Source organism: Euprymna scolopes, chromosome 13 (genome assembly GCF_053919585.1).
Source record: "Euprymna scolopes isolate OS-2025 chromosome 13, ASM5391958v1, whole genome shotgun sequence".
Lineage (NCBI taxonomy): Eukaryota > Metazoa > Mollusca > Cephalopoda > Sepiida > Sepiolidae > Euprymna > Euprymna scolopes.
This window is the reverse complement of record NC_136494.1, coordinates 48506082-48527774: the sequence shown is the minus strand read 5'-3', so window position 1 is coordinate 48527774 and position 21693 is coordinate 48506082. Positions and strand designations below refer to the sequence as shown.

The 21693-nt window shown below is 30.2% G+C and overlaps 1 protein-coding gene across 9 annotated transcripts in view; it reads left to right on the top strand.

Moving 5' to 3' along the window:
- The window catches only part of LOC145292010 (tyrosine-protein phosphatase non-receptor type 4-like), a 973203-nt gene that overhangs the window by 857770 nt on the left and 93740 nt on the right, over positions 1–21693 (top strand). For all 9 annotated transcript variants that reach the window (XR_013869534.1, XM_080138005.1, XM_080138003.1 and 6 more), the window contains 5 exons: positions 84–167; positions 1036–1098; positions 1854–1982; positions 3374–3522; positions 16174–16309. Coding sequence is in view for 8 of the 9 variants with exons in the window: in XM_080138005.1 (XP_079994131.1) it covers positions 84–167; positions 1036–1098; positions 1854–1982; positions 3374–3522; positions 16174–16309 (561 nt within the window). In the remaining variant the exon portion in view is untranslated. The remainder of the gene's footprint in view (positions 1–83; positions 168–1035; positions 1099–1853; positions 1983–3373; positions 3523–16173; positions 16310–21693) is intronic.

Below are 21693 nucleotides of genomic sequence, written 5' to 3'. Positions count from 1 at the left end.
TATTCAAACATGAATTTTAATAACCTCTCATGATCTCAATTATATAAGTTCTTTGAAACTAAAGATTTTCAAATTATTTTTAGATGGAAATCCCTGGGTCCGGGATTATAAACCGGTATATTGCAGCTCAGGGTCCACTTCCCAACACTTGTGCAGATTTTTGGCAGGTAAGAGTCTTCAAATATTTCCAACCATTTAAAATTATTATCTTTCTTTAAACAATAGAAAATCTATTCTATCCAAAATAACAAGAACATAACATTCTCATTCAACCAATCTAACAATTTTAATCAATTTGTACAAATTCTTCCTATTCTTTAACATTACATTTGTCTTTCAAGACTTCAGATTATTTCTTGACTGGTCAAATCAGCTACATCATCTGATTTGTAAAGAAATGTTTATTTTCATTACTCAGAATTTATGCCATCATGTTATCTAGTTTACAAACCATTAATTTGCTACATTTTTCATCCAAGTGATTCGTAATTAAGAATAACCGGATGTGAAATAACACCATACTTTTTTGGAGTTATAGTTCAAGTACAGTATATTTCTTTCCTATAACCTTAGAGATCTATGATAAACAAGATTAAGAGAATTTTTCTAGTAAAATAGTTAAAGATCAATTTTATTAATGAATTTTTGTTTGCCTTTACATTAAAATATAATTTTGGTTTGATTAAGATTTGTTTTGAAATGTAAAAAATTCACACTGGCCAATATCTGTCTACAAAAATAGCTATTGTTTTATTCATTTATTCCAATTAAAAAAGTTATCATCTTGCATATGTTTTGATGCTTTCAGTTAATTTTTAAAATTCAATGAAAGACTAAAATGACATATATATATATATATATATATATATATATATATATGACTTTTAGAAGAATCTTAACCAGTACAGATTGCAATTTATTTTTAAAATGCACATTTACCTGCTGTAATTATTTTCCTTTTTCATAAATTTATTTTCTTGTATTTTGTCAATTCATATTAATCCTACATTTGTCTTTTGGTTTTTTTTCTTACAGATGGTGTGGGAACAGCATTGTACACTGGTTGTTATGCTTACCACTAAAGTTGAACGAGGGCGGGTAAATTTAAATTAATATGCATATCTAAAAATTAAACTGCTCTATTTAAAATTTATTTGAATTTGAAGACAAATGTTGTTTCATGACTTTTGTTGGCAATTTCTTTTTATTAGTGTAAAAAGTCTATTGTGTCAAATTGTGTATTCTGTTAAATGGAAAGAAAAATTGCTTCCTTTTAAGAAAATTCAACATGGTTTGAAAATCTATTTTGAATTTGCTGAATTATTAATGAATTAACTTTTAGTAATTCAATTGAGATTGACACATTGTCTTTATGGTCATTCAATGAAATATGTATTGATTGATCAACTTTGATTGTACATTTCATTTGCACTAGCAACTGGATCTGAAAGGAGTTATTGGATTGGATGTTTCATGTCTGAAAATGTGATATGCAAATATTAGCAAAATGACTTTATATAGTTTTATTGTAATTTTAAATTGAATTAACCAACAAATATCTAAAGCTATTTATTGCCATGTATAAATCATAAAAGTTATTTTTTTTAGGAAAATATTAATATTATAAATACTTTTCATATGTTTTAGCATAGCAATAGCATCACCAGTTAACAAACAAAACTTTTTTCATTTAATTCTGAGACAAAATAATCAGCGCAATTTGCACATTCTGACGAGGAAACGTGCATCAGATGAATGTTCACTTTAATAATAAACTGATAGTCTATAATAATAGTTTTACAAATTTTTGTTTTCTTATGTCTCATAAGTATTTTCTCTTTTGGTATTTGTAGGTAAAATGCCATCAATACTGGCCGGATTTGTATGAAACAACTGACTTTGGTATCTTGCAAATCACATGTGTCAAAGAAGAAGAAACTCCATCATTTGCTTTTAGAGAATTTACACTTACACATGTTGAGGTAAAAATTTTTAAAGATAATTTTTTTTTTCTAATTTATGACACAAGTAAAACATTTCTCTTGCATATTTTAAAACTAAAAATGAAAATAAATCAATGCATTCAATTTTTGAATGTATATTTTTATTTTGTTCACTCCATACCATAAACCATAAATGAAAAAGAAATAACTTTTCAATCCTATGTGTTTTATCAAGAAGCTATGGTCCACAATTGAAGTTCTGAAGTGAGTTGAATTTGAATGCAACATAGCAGTACAATAAGATCAACAAATTTTGGGTAAGAGAACCGTGCACAGAAATAGAAGAAAGCTTGGATAAAAATATCTAGGCATTTTAAGTGGCAATAGAAGTTACTGAAAAAGAGATGAACAAATAAAGCAAAAAATGTTTTAATGAAATAAAAAAAAAAATACCACAGAAGCCCCCTCCCCCTCCTTAGACATTGTCCTTAACAAAGTTTGTACTAAGTATTTCCAAACTCTCAAATCTTTGGGAATCTCAAAAAAAGTATGTCTTTGGCAGTACTTTGGTGTTTCTCATGGATTTTATTTTCAACATTCCATTATTTAATTTTTTTTTTTATTGGTACAACATAAACAATATTTAATTATATTCGATAAATTTGGAAGTCCATTCCAAGATCCAAGAAGCTTGATTGAAGAAGTGTTTCTCCTCCATGTCAATAGAAATTGGCAGTGAAATGATGCAGGTGTGAATACTCCATTTTTAAAAAAAAATTTTTTTTTCTTCCTTTGAAGATTATGGGGCAGCCAAACCACCTGCCAACATTGCCCTGCTTTTTATTGAAACCAACCGAGAGCTCTTTTTAGTATCCTCGCCGTTCCCTTAAATGCAATTGTCTGGATCTCTATTGCACTTGGTTCACCAGGAATATTAGTTAGGTAGGACTTCAGGTTTTTCTTCATAAGCCCTGTGGCACCTATAATAACTGGTATGATTGATATCTCCTTAAGATTTCAGTTTCTTTTCATATCATACATGAGACCTTGGTATTTGGTCTGTTTCTCTCTTTCAGCTCTGTTCAGACTGCCATCATTAGAAACCCTCACTTCAATCAAGGTTGCCACTCTCTCTAATGGAGATTGTTATGGCTATTGAGATTGTAGACCAAAATAAGAATATTGTGTAATCATTAGCACTCAAGGGAGAAAAGTTTAAGCTTCTTGAGTCGGCTTTCATAGGGCCAATCCCTATAATCCCTATACCATTTGAGCAGACAGTTTTCAAACTTAATTACTAAATACTGTCTTAATGAGACTCAAACTAAAACTCTGATAATCTTCCACTGTTTTTAAATTGCTGAGTGAGTTTTAGAAAAGGAGAAAATAGAACAAAATGTTTTAAAAACCATTTGCTTCTCTTTTTCTAGACAAATCAAGAACGCCATATAAAACATATGCAGTATATTGCTTGGCCAGATCATGGAGTGCCTGATGATCCAGCTGATTTCTTAGATTTTGTCATCAGAGTGCGTAAGAATCGAATAGGAATGGTGGAACCAACTGTGGTCCATTGCAGGTAAAATATGACTTTAAAATTTAACTTTTAAAAATATAACTTAAAATTTAACTTTTTATTTGTAATTATTAAGTAACAGAAAAATCATTTTCTTGCAATCTAACATAAATGGAAATAGATTTACTATACTGCTTCTAAGGTATTCATTTTTTTCATTGTTAAATAAACATCTTTTGTGTAAACTTAATGTAGACTTGCTGTTCAGTAATTTATTAAAATCATTTTCATGTAAATGCCACAGGTGAAATAAAAGTTAAAATATTTTCAACAGCTATATATTACTTTGTCAATCCCTATTTAAATATATGAAGTCTTATTTGATCTGCATAATTAATCTTTTTGTTTGTTGTACCTCTTTGGGTAGATCTCTCTTTTTAATTATCTTCTCAATTCAAACCTTAAAATTATTATTTGGCTCAGCCGTTTATATTATACAATATCAATATATAGATCAAATTCCTTTTTTACCATTCATCTAGTTTGATTTTAAAATCTTTTGGACTATTGTTTTTCTTTCTCGTATCTGGAAATTTGTTTCAAAATTATATTATTTAATTGTTTAATAAATGCAGTTTTTGTATTTAAGTAGAGTTTTTTTTTTTTTTTTCATAAAAAATATGTTTATCATAGAAATGCTGTTAATTATTTTGAAAGTTTCAATTGAAACACCTTTCATTCCTTTTTAAGTTATTAATCATAATTTTCCCAATTTTTCTGTTTACTTTGTTATATTTTATCACTTTTTTTTATAAGCTTTTCAATCTCAATAATTATTTCTGATTTCCATATCTAGAAAGTAGAGATCTGGAATGAGTGCAATAATGAGGTCTTATTAGAGCATTATAGATATCTAGTATAGCGATCAACTTCCTTGCAATAATATTTTCAACCATCTACCTATTTTCCTTAATACAATAGATAAATATGATTATTAGCTTTAAAATTTTGAAGTTTTGAGGAATAATAAACAGTATATTTGAAAGGTTTATTACTTTATTACTTACTTTAAGTTAATTACTTTATTGATTAAACAAAGTGAAACAAACCTTGGAAATAAGTATTGGAAAATACTATGGATTATAATTTTAAAATAAGAGAGAAATAACATTGTTTAACAAAGTTTCTTAAAACATGGAGATAAGGTCTTGTAGGTTTTCGAGTTCTCTTATATGTGTGTGTAAATAAAATCTAAGCAGTTTACACAACATTTCAACATTTTCATGTGATTATCAGGACCCCCAAATTAATTTTTCTGTTTGAAATTTTTATTTATTTACTTATTTTCTGACTGAGATTTATTTCAGAATCTAGATAGCAACATGGAAATATTGAAACATTGATCAATTCACGTAAACTCATTACAATGTTTATGTAATTTATTTATAAAAGCTCTACACATGTCTGGAGCATTTTTGAAAAATAATAGTTTTTATTTCATGTTATCAATATACATGAACTTAGTTAATCAATTATACATATATATATATATATATATATATATATACATATATATATATATACATATATATATACATATATATATATATGCATATATATATATATATATATATATATATACATATATATATATATACATATATATATACATATATATATATATACATATATATATATATACATATATATATATACATATATATACATATATATACATATATATATATATACATATATATATACACACATATATATATACTTATATCTATATACATATATATATACACATATATATATATATATACATATATATATACACACATATATATATATATATATATATACATATATATATATATATATATATATATACTTATATATATATATACATATACTAGCAATCGGTGCCCGGCGTTGCCCAGGTGTTTTGAGGTTAATGCTGAAAAAAAAAAAACGGTCAATTTTTTTAAACTTTGACCCCTATTATGACCTCTTAACATTTATTGTTTAGGGATCAAGTAAAGTTAATAAGTTAGATCCATGTCCAAGGAATCTATATCTAAAATATCACGTGTTTACTGTTTAGACCCAAAATTGTAGGAGGAGTTTGGTAGAGTTCTCAAAAGTCAAATCGTTGACCACTTAATCGCCAAATTTCTGTCGAAAACCTATCACATCGATTTTCCCAAATCTCAGTACCCTGTATATCAAATTTCGAATCTTTAGGCTTAAAATTGACAGAGTTTTAGCGTAGGGAAATGCGCACAGACGCACAGACAGACACAGACACTATCACTTATATATATATATATATATATATATATATATATAAAAACGTGTGTGGCATCCGTCAGTCGAAACGACTATGGATCAGCGCCGTATTAAGATGTTGTTATAAACATAAACATCATATATATAAGGATAATAGTACGCCATATATATAACAAAAGACCATTATTTACTCAAGTGAAAGGAAAACCCGGGGGAACTTTACCCAAAAATAAATCTATATTTTTTTGTGTGTATTGATAGTCTTATAAGCGAGTAATTATTAATTCAGCCATCTTGATTCTTAACCAAACAGAAAGTTCAAGTAGGGGGATTTCCCTTTTTTTTTATAGCGAGGCCAAATTCGCAAATTTGGCCTTTTTTTAAAGCAGTTTGGCCTTCAAAATTTCTGTTTGGCCTTTTTCTTCACCGATGAAATCTGGGGACGCAACGGGAATTTCCGGCAAAAAAATGTTGTTACTATGCACATCTATGTATTGAAATACAATTTGTGGCAAAATTTCAGGAAAAACTAATGGATGGTTATCTCGCAATAGTCCGGACAATTCGCTAAATTATCTCGTCAAAACCTTAAATCTCGAATTTTTGTGCATTTTTTTTGGGGGGGGGGCTAATTTGGCATAATAGTGTCCATTTAATAGTATTATCTTGAAAAAATAAAAAAATAAGGAAAATTACCAAAAAAAACAAACAAGAACAACAAAAGTGTGCCGTATTTTTAAAAGTTTTATTGCATTGTTTTTATTTGCTTTTTTTATTTCATCGGTGAAGAAAAAGGCCAAACAGAAATTTTGAAGGCCAAACTGCTTTAAAAAAAGGCCAAATTCGCGAAATTTAGCCTCGCTATCAAAAAAAAAAAGGGAAATCCCCCTACTTGAACTTTCTGTTTGGTTAAGAATCAAGATGGCTGAATTAATAATTACTCGCTTGTAGCGTTGATTTTTTTTCTTTTTTCGCTATAAAAAAATAACTACTTGATGAAATTACGTGATTTTTTCTGTAGGAAAACTTTATCCCATGACGAGTACGTACAATATATTTTTTTAAAAATATTTCCATTTTTTAATGTCAATGGAAAACTGCACAAGTACCCAAACCCGAAATGAAAACACCACGAGTGAACGCGCGTTTTTTTTTTTTAGTTTAGTTTCATAATGGCGGCCGTGATGTCGGAGGTTTGATTGTTAGATTGTAAGTTTCGTATTTTTGTAATTTGTAAATCGCAAGTTAGGAAAAAATTAAACCCTTCCAAGATGGACAATAAATAAAGCCATAATATTTTATGGTAAAGTTAAGAGCCTACGAACCATAGTTTTTTAGGAGATGTGATTATTGGATTAACCAATCAGAAATCGTCTGTGGCACACACATCTCTGTTTTTATAGATATATAGAAGATATGTATATATATATATACATATATGTACTAGCTGTACCCTGCCACGCGTTGCAGTGGCTCAATTTGGTGAAATGGAAAAATTTAATAAAAGAGAAAATGCATGTTTCTTATATTAGTACAGCAATCCACTGCAAAAAGTGAAAAAGAAGGCGAAACTGAAAAAAATGGTACTCTTGCAGAATTTGATCTGGATCCTCGAGAGTTTCTGTCAATCATTCATGTTTTGGACTTGACCAACAATCAGTGGATGAAGCCAAACGTAGCAAAAATGTTGAAACGCTAAATGCTTTTTTTGTTGTTGTTGTTGTTTTAAAAATGTGATTTAGTAATTAATATTTGGTTGATGGTGGGGGAGGGGGGGGGGTTACCATACACAGATTCGAAAAAGTCGTCCAAAAACAAATAAATGAAAGCAAAGGTAAGGTAATTTACGTTTCTACCTAATTGGATAATTGTTTAGTGTTTTTATGTAATGTAAAATGTTTAATTGGTTCAAAAAACAGAAATTGTCGCGAATTCTGTTGAATACGTTAAGTTTGGGAAAGTAAGTTGAAAACTAAAAACTATACAAAACAGTGTCTGAAACTCATCGAACATATGTTACCATGACATAGGCTGACATAATCGGTAGGTTTCTGACAGTATTTTGTATAGTTTTTTTAGTTTTAACTCACTTTCTCTAACAAAGTAATCAACAGTGTCCACCACCATTTGTAGCTTTCAAATACACCAATAAACACTGTTTTTCGAGCTGACTAAACGTTACATTAAATGAAAAGGGTTTATATTACTAAACACAGATACAAAGAAGTTGTCAAAAAATAAATATATAACAAATAAATGTTATCAAAGGCAAGAAAAGTAAGTGTTCTACCTAACTGGATAAGATTTTAGTGTTTTTATGTAATGTATAATCGGTTCAAAAACATTCAATGTTTATCGGTATATCTGAAAAATACAAATGGCGGCAGACTGTATCGAACACGTTAAGTTTGGGGAAATTTTGGGAAAATGAGTTTAAACTAAAAACTATACAAAATACTGTTAGGAACTCACTCAATATATGTTACCATGATGTAGGCTGGCATATAATCGGTGGTTTTAAACTTTTGCTCGATACAGGTGACGACTTTTAAAAATCCCTTTTAGTGATTACCTGGTTTGAGGATATTTGTACAACTAAACGGCAAATCTGCTCAAAAAAATCCGGTATTATTTTACTTTAAAGCCCATTTCACGTTCATATATAACAAAATATTTTATTGTAGATTTCGGTGTGCTAAAAACGAATCTGCAAACCGTTTACGTAGCAAAAAAAAAGTTTTCATGACATTCATGAAATTACTTTTTCGAAAAGTGGGTGATCACTTTTCAATGTAAATTTAACTTAGAATGAGCACCCACTTTCTGGCCACCTGAGGGAGGGGCATTTTTCTGTTTCTTGGCTAAAAAGTTTTTTGTTTGATTTCTTTTGCATAGTAATAACCCCTGAACTCTGGGACTATTTTCCATTTAACAGCCGTAGCCTTCGTTTACGCTATGCGTAAGCATAAACGAAAGCTGTTTAGCCAATAAACATGGGAAAAAATCCCCCCTCTCTCAGGTGGCTAGAAAATGGGTGCTCATTTTAAGTTAAATTTACATGGAAAAGTGATCGCCACTTTTTCGAAAAAGTAATTTCTTCATATCATAAAAACTATTTTTTTGCGACGGAAACGGTTTGCAGATTCGTTTTTAGCACACCAAAATCTACAAAATATTTTTGTTATTTACGAACGTGAGACGCACAGCCCTTAATGGAAAATTATATCAAAAATCCGGGGGAAAATAGTTTTCAATAAAAACAGCAAATGAATTCGATAGAAAAAAAATGGATGCTATTTTTTTTTCTTTCTGTGTGTTTCTTGGCTAAAAAGTCTTTTTGTTTGATTTCTTTTGCATGGTATTAACCCCTGAACTCTGGGACTATTTTCCATTTCACAGACGTAGCCTTTGTTTATGCTATGCGTGAGCATAAACGAAAACTGTTAAATATGCATTCGCGTACCAAACTGCCTTGTCAAAAAAACCTTTAAGCCAATAAACACGAAAAATAAATGCCCCTTCCTCTGGTGGTCAGAAAGTGGGTGCTCATTTTAAGTTAAATTTACATCGAAAAGTGATCACCCACTTTTCGAAAAAAAAAATTTCTTCAGATCATGAAAACTATTTTGGTACTCCTTGGGCGTTTAGTTCCATGGCGACCCGCAGAATTATTTAATGGTCGTTCCCTTAGTACCCCCCTAGTCAAGGCTAACGCATGCGCACGTAACATTTTTTATTTATTTACTTACGTGGTGGAGTTTCTATACTGATAGGTTTTTTGAAATTTTTTCACTGGATTATTATTGATTGACTGACTTGGGTGACTGATTTATCAGAACGTTGTAATCTAAAAAAATACCAAATTATTAAACATTTCTCCAGCATGTTAGTGAAATTTATAATACTTTAAAAAAATTAAAAAGAAACAAAACAAAAGTTTTGAAAAAAAACTCACCTTTCACAAAAACAATTTAAAAAAAAAAAAAACCACAAACTTACTAAATAAGTAAAAAAAAAAAAAATAATTAAAAATCTCGAAACTTTATTTTCATGAAAACAATTTTTTTTTTCTTTGAGAAACAAATATATTTCTGACTTACAAATGCGGTAGAGACTCATTATTTTTTACTTTCTATGGTTTTGATATACCGCGTTTTTATTGCTTACAAAATGGGTGACTGATTTATCAGAACGTTGTAACTACATTTTTTTTTTTTTAATAATCTGTTTAATTAGTGTCCAATCAATAATAATCCAGTGAAAAAAAATTCCAAAAACCTATAAGTATAGAAATTAAGCATGGGAGTAATGGTTGTACAACGTCGCCTTTCGCACTTTTACAAACATTTTTTTAAAAAAGTAACTAAACCATTTATTGATAATTTGTCACGTGTACAAACATTTATTTATTTACGTAAGCTTAACTCCTTTCATGAATAAGAAAAGTTTTACTCTTTAAGAATAATAAAAGGAAAAAGTTACTGAACATTTATAAAAGGACTTCTTTGCATGAAAGCCAGAGGAATAGTTGGCCGAAAATTCGTGAAACAACAACTAATAAAGATGAGAATAATAGTCCGCAATAAATAAAAATGGTGCTAATGCAGAGAGCTATCCGCGCTATTTTTTAAATCATATTTCCACGTTTAAATAACGTTTTACGATATGTTTTTTTTTTATTTATTCAATTGTAAGGTTAAAGTACAGAATAGGTACAAAACATCCTTACCTCCATGTTAAGAATGACTTTTTAAATAATAACATTATTTCAGCACGGATCACTCTCTGCATGAGTAATCTTATATAGAAAAACAAAAAAAAAACTCAAAAGCAAGCAACAAACTTTTTTTTTTTTTTTTGCCTTATATAATAAAGAAAAGATGTGTAAATTAAAAAATTTGGAAGATAAACAAATGAAATATGTTTTTTTTTTTGTTTTTTTGTTTTTTTTACTTATCGAGTTAACAGAAAATGAAACCTTTCGTCAATTCGTGGCTGTGAAATGAATCGAACCGGAAGTTCAGTTTTATCAACAGAACAGATTCGCAGAAACGGTTAAAAAATATATTTATTTTATTTAATATTTTAATTTTAATTAGGTAAATTTATTTTAATAACATAAAAACATACCTCGACTCTAAAAATGGGTCGTCTGAAAATTTCAAATAAATTGGTAACGTAGAAATATGGTTTTATTCTTTTAGAACGAACCAACTTTACATTTTTATATATATACATATATATATACATATATGCATATATATATATATATATACATATATATATATATACATATATACATACATATATATACATATATATACATATATACATATATATATACATATATATACATATATACATATATATATATATACATACATATATATATATATACATATATATATATATACATTTATACATATATATATACATATATATACATATATACATATATATATACATATATACATATATATATATACATATATATACATATATATATATATACATATACATATATACATATATATATATATATACATATATAACTACTTCATTTACTCACACAAATTTAATATACGAAAGTATAGATCTATGCGTAAACTTTAAGTATTTACTTCCAAAGTGCTCAATACGTAGGTAGAGCTAGTTAGTAAGTTAGACGAGAAATAGCAAACAACTGTGTTCACAAAATAAAACTTACTCTAGGATAGCGATACAAAATAGCTTTAAAACTAACAATAACAATAGAAAACAAACAAACAAATAAATAAATTAAATAAACATGAATATACATAAACGATCACACATATATATATATATATATATATATATATATATATATGTATATATATGTGTGTGTGTACACATAGGTATATTCATATATAAAAAAAAAAAAATACACATAGGTATATTCATATATATAAAAAAAAAAAAAAAAGGAGGGAAAGATCCACCTTAAACCACTAACCTAGTTCTAAAACAGATCCTTTGTTCGATAAAATGCATGCCCATTGGCCGATAGGAGAGGGCGCGGTGGATACTAGAAAGCTGATTGGCTAACTAGAAATTCTCAACATATATGAAAACAAGAAGCAACCACAAAATTCGCGCATAAGCCTGACGAATCCTACAGTGGATGGAACGCAGAATATTCAGTGTAGCTTAATCGCCATATATATTTTATAAATTACTATACATATATATATATATATATATATATATAGTTTTGACTTGGGAAAGAATAGAATCTGGCATTGTCTCTTGTACAGAATCTTTGTTTATTTTCAGTTTCTCACAACATGTAAGAATAAAAATTGTAAAATAATATGTCAGCTGTGACACATCGTCTGGCTCAAGATAAGCTTATATTGCGCATTAATGTTATTACAAAATTTGATTGACTATCCAAGTGGGGGTTGGGGATTGGGTTTAGGTAAAAGAAAAATGTAAGGTACTTAGCTGTGTGAAGTAACCAGTGATAAAAAAAATAAAATATCAAACAAAAATACATCCATTCCTGAAGATCTCTGAATGACCGGAAGATAATGCTATGGTCCATCCTTTTTCCTCTTGTTTTCCTCTCTTTTCGTTTTCTACTGGTATTTTCTTTCTCATTTAACTGTTCATCTTTGTCCTTTCTTCTGGCGAAATATCCTCATATTTAGATAGCGCATCAACAATTCATTATAGTTCTTTTATGAATCTTTCAGTCACTTGGCCCAAGCTTGGAGTTAATTTTAATCTTGTCCTTATAGTTCAAACAAATGCATCAAGTTTTCTTATGATGATATCATAGTCCTTTGCTATATCCTAGGCTGAAACAAAACGTGTCTTCCAATCTCCATTTTGTTCCTGTAGTTTGAGCAAATACATTAACTTGCCCTATGATGATTTTGTAATCCTTTGCCATATCCTGAACTGAATATCTCATAATGTCCTTTTTGGTTCCTTGGTATCACAAGAAAACTCTGGAATCATAGTTGCCCCATATAAATTGACTTCGGTGCATGGCATATGGGTTGATATGCTGCAGATTTACACTATAACCTAGCTAACAGAATGCAGGGTTTAGGCACTGCCTATGCATAAAATGATTTTTGATAAACTTTTTGCCACCTTTTTTCCTTTATTTTTCCGCAAAAAATTTTTCATTTTGCCTCTTTTAAATTAACCCCTTAATGACCTTTGTCCCCTTCATCAAAGTTTTAACTCTGCTTGTAGCTATATAAAAAAAATGCTAAGCATTTCTCCTTTCTTTTACTTTTAAAGGAAGACCATAGGAGAGAGAGATGGGTAGAGGTTTCTTTGTCTGGCCAACTTCCACTCATATGGAAGTGTGAGCAAGTGGATATATTGCCCATGAATAGAAAAGGGGTGACGTATTGGGTGCCTGTCTGATAGCTCAAACTGAGGAGAGGAGGTTATCAATGCACTATGATTCCACATTACAATATATATATACAGGGTGACCCATAAGAAATGAGCCCCTGCTCGAATTAGGCCCCGTTTCTTACTGTTTTGTCCGAATGTTTTGATGTGATGTTTTGAATATAATAAACTACTTATGACCAAAGTTTCATTAAACTTTGGTCATAAGTAGTTTATTATATTCAAAACATCACATCAAAACACTAGGGTCTTTGGCCTTTTTTTTTTTCTTTTTTTCTCCGTTCTCCGTTCTAGATGGCATCTTGTGTTTTTTTTACACAGGTATCACCACATTATCATGGCCAAGAGGCCACTCAAGAATAAGGGTTAAAGAGTGTACAGTAGAAATTGGACAATATAGTTATCATTAGTAATGAAAATTCGATAAATTTGATAACTTATATGGAACGGCTCATCAAGAACTTATTTACGTTAGACTTCAACACAACCATATTGTAGTCAGCCGGAAAGCAGGAAAACGGAAGACAATTCCACAGGCGTGCAGTTCTAAGAAAGAAGCTTTGTTCATGGAATCTACGTTTAGGTTTAGGCACAGATAAAGAGTGGAGGGAATTATTGATAGTGTTTTCAGCTAGACGAGTGTTTCTTGTGAAAGTTTGGCGAGGGGGGACCATAGACTGAAGCTCAGTCAAACACTTTCCATGAAAATAACGATACATCAGAGACAAACTCACAACATCTCTTCTGTGAGATAGAGGTTGTAGGGAAGAGAAAAGGACATCTCCCATGAGGCTACAAAGTCTATTTTGAACTCTATCAAGGCAGGACAAGTCCTTTCTAGCAGCTCCTGCCCAGATGTGGCAACAGTATTCCATCCTTGGACGTACCTGGCTCTTATATAGATAGAGAATAGCATCAGCAGTGAGATATCTACCGGATCGATAGAAAGATCCCACCATTTTTCCAGCGGCCTTGGCAACAGATTTGATGTACGTGTTCCATTTAAGATCAGGAGTAACTTGTCAAAACTTGAGGCCTCCTGAAGACGACAGCCATTCATTTCAATTGATGCCAGATGTGGATCAGAATGTTGATGATGTAAAGAGAGAAGCTTGGTTTTAGATGCATTAAAAGTAACCAGCCACTCCTTTCCCCATTGTACTACGTGCTCAAGATCAGAGGAGAGAGAATCGGAGAGAACTTGGTCGTTTACTGTCTTAGATGTGCTACCATAAATGGTAGTGTCGTCAGCATAAATGTCTACAAATGATGTAAGGATGTGATTTGGAAGATCATTAATGTAGATCAGGAAAAGAGTTGGGCCCAGGATGGACCCCTGAGGGACACCAGCATTAATACTGTGAGCTTCCGATTTTTGCCCCTCAACTACTACTCTTATGAACCTATCAGAAAGAAATGATTTAATAATTGAGAAGACATTTCCAGCAATACCATAGCTAGAGATCTTATGAAGTAAACCTTTATGCCATACCCTATCAAAGGCCTTAGAGAGAGAGAGAGAGAAAGAGAGAAATAAATAAAAGAGGGTTTCATCTTAGTAACCATCTTTTTATTTATTTAAAAAAGATCATTTCTTGACTGACCATTTTGTCAGCACAGTTTAACTTATTAGAAGGAGGCTCAGATAATTGTGTCCGAAAACATTAGGAAATAAAGAGCAAAAAATGATACAACGAATATCGCCAGAGTATTTATGTAGACAGATTCAATTAAGAATATATGTACACCATAGTTGTTAATGAAACAAAAATATGTACATTTTTATAAAACTTTGTGATACAAAATCAGATTGTTAAAAAAAACTAATATATGTTAAAATATATTATCAATTCAAACTCCTAAATTGTATTTTTTATTTGATGATCTTTTTACAAGTTAGAAAAGCATTTCATCCAAGGCATGAAAATTGTTAAACAAAATGTTTTTACTATAGGCTTTAAAAATAAAGGTACAAGATTCAATTTTAAATTTATTTATCTTCAAAGTGCACTTTTATAAATTTTACAAAGTAAGGTATAAAAATTTAATTTAAATTGAATCAAAAAGTTACCTTGGATTTATGTTATGTAATGTACATTTTGTTGCACTTTAAAAAAAAATAATTGAAAAGTTTATATCAATATCATTAATTGCTAGATTAAAGATAATGTTTTTAAATTGCAACAAAATGTACATTACATAAAATAAATCCAAGGTAATTTTTTGATTCAATTTAAATTAAATTTTTATACCTTACTTTGTAAAATTTATAAAAGTGCACTTTGAAGATAAATAAATTTCAAATTGAATCTTGTACCTTTATTTTTAAAGCTTATGGTAAAAACATTTTGTTTAAAAATTTTCATGCCTTGGATGAAATGCTTTTCTAACTTGTATCTTATCTTTTTAAGATTATATTTTAAAACTCTCCTTCTCTATTTCAGTCTGTATTTCTCCTCACACCACACCTCATTTTTGCAACCCCCTCTTTGCATTATTACAGGTCTGAATATTCTCTCTGTTTCAGTTTGTATTTCTCCTCACACCACAACTAATTTTTTGCAATCCCCTCTTTGTAATACAGGTCTGAATAATGAGAAAATCTGAATTTTTTTTTAACAAAAACTTTAAATAACTTTTTTAGATTAAATTTTTTTAAACTTCTTTCAGAATAGAAAATCTTTAAAATCTAATAAGGAACATATTTCATGTAGGTTTCATTAACAAATATTCAGTACATAACGAGAAAAATACAGATGAAAATTTCAAAAAGACTGTATAACTGGTTACAGTCAATAGTAGTCCTCACCAGCGAAAGTCTTTGTTATTCTATTATTATTTAAAACATTTTATGTCCTGCTCTTTCGCGCGAGGACTTTATTCAACTTTAACTTTAATTTTAATTATTAAGTATCCTCCCAGTATGATTTATGTTCTTTAGATAATGACTTGATAACAAGTATTGGTTGTGGATTTTATATTGGTTGTATAGATTGAATTGACATTTTCTTCTGTCTTTTATTCCAGTGCTGGTATAGGTCGAACAGGTGTGCTAATCACCATGGAGACAGCCATGTGTTTGGTAGAAGCCAATCAAACAGTATTCCCACTAGCAATAGTCCGTCAGATGAGAGACCAGAGGGCAATGCTCATACAGACAGCTGTGAGTTTCCTTCATAATTTTCAGACTATAGAATTGGATAGTCAACTTCAAATCTGATTATATTCAGTCATGCATGCATGAATACCATTTTTTAAAATTTTTTTTCTTTCTTTTTTTATTAATGTTATTTCACTCCAAACAAAGCACAGTGCGACTTTGTCAGAAAGACCAAATTTACAGGGATACTATGTAGGGAGTTGGGCAGCTAGATATATGTTCACATTACGCTTGAACTTCTGCATGTCAGTAGAGTTGGGGAAAGTTTTCCATGATATCTAAAGACGGGATCCTGATGGTAAATGGTCACTAGAGTGTTACAAGTAGAGAAACTGGATGTGATCAATCAGCTGGTCATGTCATGTTCATCCTCAACCACATTTCACAATTTGATTTTTCTTAAAATCAATAACCTTCTTTCTCTCAACTGCAGGACGGTTTCTAATTCAAAAACACTACATCCCTGTTGATATTCTCTAGGGATGTTCCAAAAACTGTCATCTTCATTTAATATAGAGAGGTTTATTATTCTGATATACTTGAATTTAGGATCCACTGGAGTTCTCTTCTTTTCTATTTTTTTTCAACAGGGTAACCTGGTGTCACCCGGCATTAACAATAGTTTAAAAAAAGTATTCCCACATCAAACAGGGTGTTTGGGTTATCCCCACTTCCTCAGTAAATTCATAACATTTATCAGAATCAGATTTTTCTGATGACAAGCTAACCAATGATTTCTCAAGACTTATTGTAATCGAATCTTTGAAGGATGAACCTTTTGCTGAACTGTCATCTTTTCTGATTGGAAAGTTAAGCAGCAGGGCAGTTCACAAAAGTTTTAAAAAAGATACAAAATGGCAACTTTCTAGTGGAGGTTGAAACTAATTTATTCATATTTTAAAATTTCTTAAACTTTGAATGTAGTCTTACTTGTGAATAATAAAATTCTGTAAAGCCAGATAGCACTTGTCATGGACAGGCAGTTGCTATGTCAGTAACATTGCACAAGACCTTGACAATCAGCTCCATTTGCCACCATGTCAGATCATAGTTGAATTCAAGCTGAATAATAAAATAGCTCCCAAGCTATTCATCCTGTTAACTTTAATAGTCTTAATGAAATGTGGGTCAGTAAAAGCACAAATAAAAAAAGGACACCTTTTTGGAAAATTTACAGACACAATATGCACTGGATTTAACTATGTGTGATCCAACAATGTTCATGAATTACACATGGCAAGTACATAAGATATATGATATTGATTACTTTCCAATTATTCTGGAAAGCACAGAAGGAAAAAGTATCACAATGGAATTTGTAGAAAGCTAATTGTAAGAGATTCAATGATTAATGTCAAAAAACTGAGAGTGAATGTCTATGGAGAAGATCACTGCACTTACTTTACAGATATACTGCTGGAAATAGCTGAAAAGTGTCTACCAAAGTCACATACAAACCAAACCAAACACAGGTTTAGTAAGGAATGTGTAAAGGCTATCCAGGTATATTGTGGGGCCTTCAGAAGATTTAGTTTGAATCCTACTAGGGAGAATTTGTAATTGTTTAAAATCAAGAGTTAGGCCATAGCAAACTTTTAAGGAGTCTAAAAGAAATTTATAGAAGGTTTACATCTCCAAAATAAATTTAACAACTGAGTCTGAAGCAATTTGAGCACCATGGTAAAAATAACTAACAAGAATAGCAACATGCCAGTAAGGCATCTTTTCAAAAACAATGCAAGGATCAGAACAGAAAAGATATAACTAACGTTTCCTCAAAATTTTGGCTCGAAGGGTCACTGGAAAATTTTTAAAGATTAAAAAAAAAAAAAAATTTTAGCAGCTCTTTACAAGGTTTCTATTTGAACAATTCACAATACAGTGATCGGTCTGAATGAGATATCCTACAAATTTCTAAAACAATTGTCACAGGCATCCTACAAATACCTTCTAGAGATTTATAATGAAATATGGATTAGCAGAAAAATTCCAAATCTCTACAGGCAGGTTACAGTAATACTCATTCCCAAGCTGGAAAAAGACTCTGATAATCCTTCGGGCCAGAGACAGCATTAACTAGTTGTCTCTGCAAAGCGATGGGAAAGTTGATAAATGGCAAGTTAATATGGTACCTGGAGTCAGTCTGCTTTTAGGGAAAAAAGAAGTACTACTGACTGATCAGATTGGAGACTTTTATTAGAGAGGCATTGATTGAAAAAGAAGCACCTGGTTGCATTTTTTTTAATCTGGAGAAAGAGTATGATATAACCTTGAAGTACAGTATGATGAAAAATGGTTGAGACTTTGAATTAAAAAGCAGAATAACACTTTATCTAAAATTTCTTAGAAAACAGAAATTTTTAAGTGAGAACTACACTTTCTCATGTGGAAAACTACCTCAAGTGACACTGTAATGTCAAGATAAATAACATTGTTAAAAAAAACTTGACACTAGTAGATTGTTCACTGTATATAAATGTTATGCATTTGGCAAAACACAAATTACAACTAAATAAGATCAGCAAATGTATGAAGAAAACAGGTTCTAATTTTCTGAAATCAAGTCAAAGTTTGCCCATTTTTGCAATTTGCACAAAAATAAGCATCCATATCTGAAACTGAATGGCAGCCAAATATAATTTCCTTGGCATTATCTTTGACAAAACAATTGTCTTTTATCTCTAATATAAGGTATTTCTGATAAAAATGCACAGGACAAAAACTCACATTGATTGGGAATAAGAAATCTTACTAAAGCTTTATCGAAATATTGTGAGATTGAAATTAATTATAGAAGTTTCATCTATGGTGCAGTAAGACACTCATATCTGAAACAATTGGAAACTATTCATCACTAGGAACTGAAACTCATATTGAAGGCTTTTAGCATTACAAGTGTATGCTGTATATTCATGGACATACCTAATGTGCTTCAACAAATCATGTCTTTTTTATTTGTGGGTCAATTTTTAAAAGAATTATATTGATGGAAAGAGAATAAGCATTTCATTAATGTTAGTTTATTTTTCTTTTATGCGTTCAATATTTTTATGCTCCAAGTTAAAAATGAAAGAAAAAACGGTAAAAAATGATGACAGCAACAAGCGAATGTGTTTTTTCAATGTTTACATTTCATATGTTATGTTTGGATACATATGCGCAGGGTCAAATTTCATTGGATATGGCTGAAATTTTACAGGCTATATAAGCATAGAAGTCCATCTCTACTGGACTTTGATTTATATTTTTACGACAACAGGAAGCAAAGTTACGACCGAGCGAAGTTAATGAGGAATATTCTGAGTTTGTCAATTTAAAAAATTATTTTCAAGTTTTTCAAATTTGATTTACAAACAATACTATTTTGTTGTTTTTAATGCTTTTAGTACACATGTACTAAAAGCATTAAAAAACAACAAAATGTACTAATTACATGCGTTTCTGTTATTGTACTTATAGCTTCTTATACTTAAGGTAAAATTGTGTTTTTTAGTGGTAAAAAAAGAAAACAAAAAACAACATATAACAAATAAAAGGTACTTATACACTTATGCTACCATGCTCAAATAATAACGTTATTATTTAGAAACCCATTCTTAACATGGGGAAGGAAGGGTGTTTTGTACTTTCACCTAACAATTAAATAAAATATATTGTGAAACTTGAATTTATTTTTAACTCATTGTCAAGACCATTTTTTTGAATCTGTAAGACAAACCCATTTTTTTTTCAACTGAAGATATCTAAATAATAATAATAATTTGATTCAATAAAGAATTTCATTGTGATGTATTTTGTAAATTTTTACCTACCTTAATAGGTAGTCATTTTAAAGAAAAATGTTAAGGTGGAAACCTTAACATTTTTCTTTAAAATGACTACCTAGTAAGGTTTTCGGGTATGCTGAAAACGAATATTGCATTTAAATTTTTCGCAAATAAGTAACTTTCTGAATATTAAGCAATGTCATTTCTTATGTTATTGCTGGTGGCCATCTTGGTATGTGTGTTTGCACATAGTTTCTTGGAGTTACGTTTGTGTGTGCCAAGATAGCCACCAGCGATAACATAAGAAATGACGTTGCTTAATATCTGGAAATTTAAATGCGATATTCGTTTTCAGCATACCCTAAAACCTATAAAAGTAATCATTTTAAATGTTAAGGTGGAAACAAGATAAAAAAATGATCGTTTTATATCTTTGTTTACATAATTGAATTTTCAGTAAAACAACAGAATAGAAATGACAAAAATTACCATCAGCTGGTGAATATATAGTTGTTACTTATCAGGATTCCTAGTATCCTGGTACTGTGAGAGCTACATCAAGGATTCATGTAGAGTACGATTTATGGTTACATCTCAGAAAATAGGGTGATAGCGAGGATTTACAAATTTACAAAATTGAAAATTGGACTGGTCCCAAAATGCATAAGTTCTGGTCGACTATGGGAATTTCCATCTTTTACAGAAATCCAAAATCTTTATGAAAAATTTTCTTTGATTTATTTCTGAAAGTAATTCATATCTCCTCAATTTTTTCTTTTCTTTGAGGGGAGTAGTCAATACCAGCCATGACTGCTCTTTAGGCATTCAATGGCTACACCCCAGATTAAGCTCGCCTTTGGTGAGGAGGCAGGTAAATACGCACTCGCAATAAAGTTATATTTAAATACCACTAATACTTAGTTTTGCTTATGAATAGACACCAACTGTATGATACCATATGCCAGTTTAAAAAAAAATTGAAATTTCTACATCTTAATTTATAATTCATGGCTTATGGTAAAGAGATACATCAGATTTACATAACTGCCAAGTTTCATGAGAATAGCTTGAAAAATAAATAAATGGTAGCGAAATTACTGAATTTCTTGAATTAAGCCCACTTTTTCTAAAGAAAAATGTCCACAGAAAAGCATAAGTTTTGGTACTTAAAATTCTCATAACTTTTGAACTACTGATGGTATTTGCATAATTCAAATAGTTTTAAGCATCTTTTACATAGCTTTTTTCATGCAAGTCGAAAAAAAAAAAATTATCTGACAAGAAAAAAATCAACTTGCAATGCTACTTTTAGCACATCTCCAATGAAAACCTTAGGTTTTGAACTGAATGAAGGTTCTTTACATTTAAAGAAAAGAAAAATTGGCACATCGATATGTGACAAAGTTGTCATCATGTCACTAACAACTACTACCTCCCAAAATATGTGGGAAAGTAATTACTGAAGGGTCAATCGGTTATGATGAAAAAAACAAAAACATTAGCCATCCCTGACATTTTTCTTAAAAACCCCAAAATGCAAAATCAAAGGAAAACTATGCTCCACCAAGACTAAGGATGTCATCTCTCTGTCATTGTGGTGCCAGGACGATCCCTTCCTCC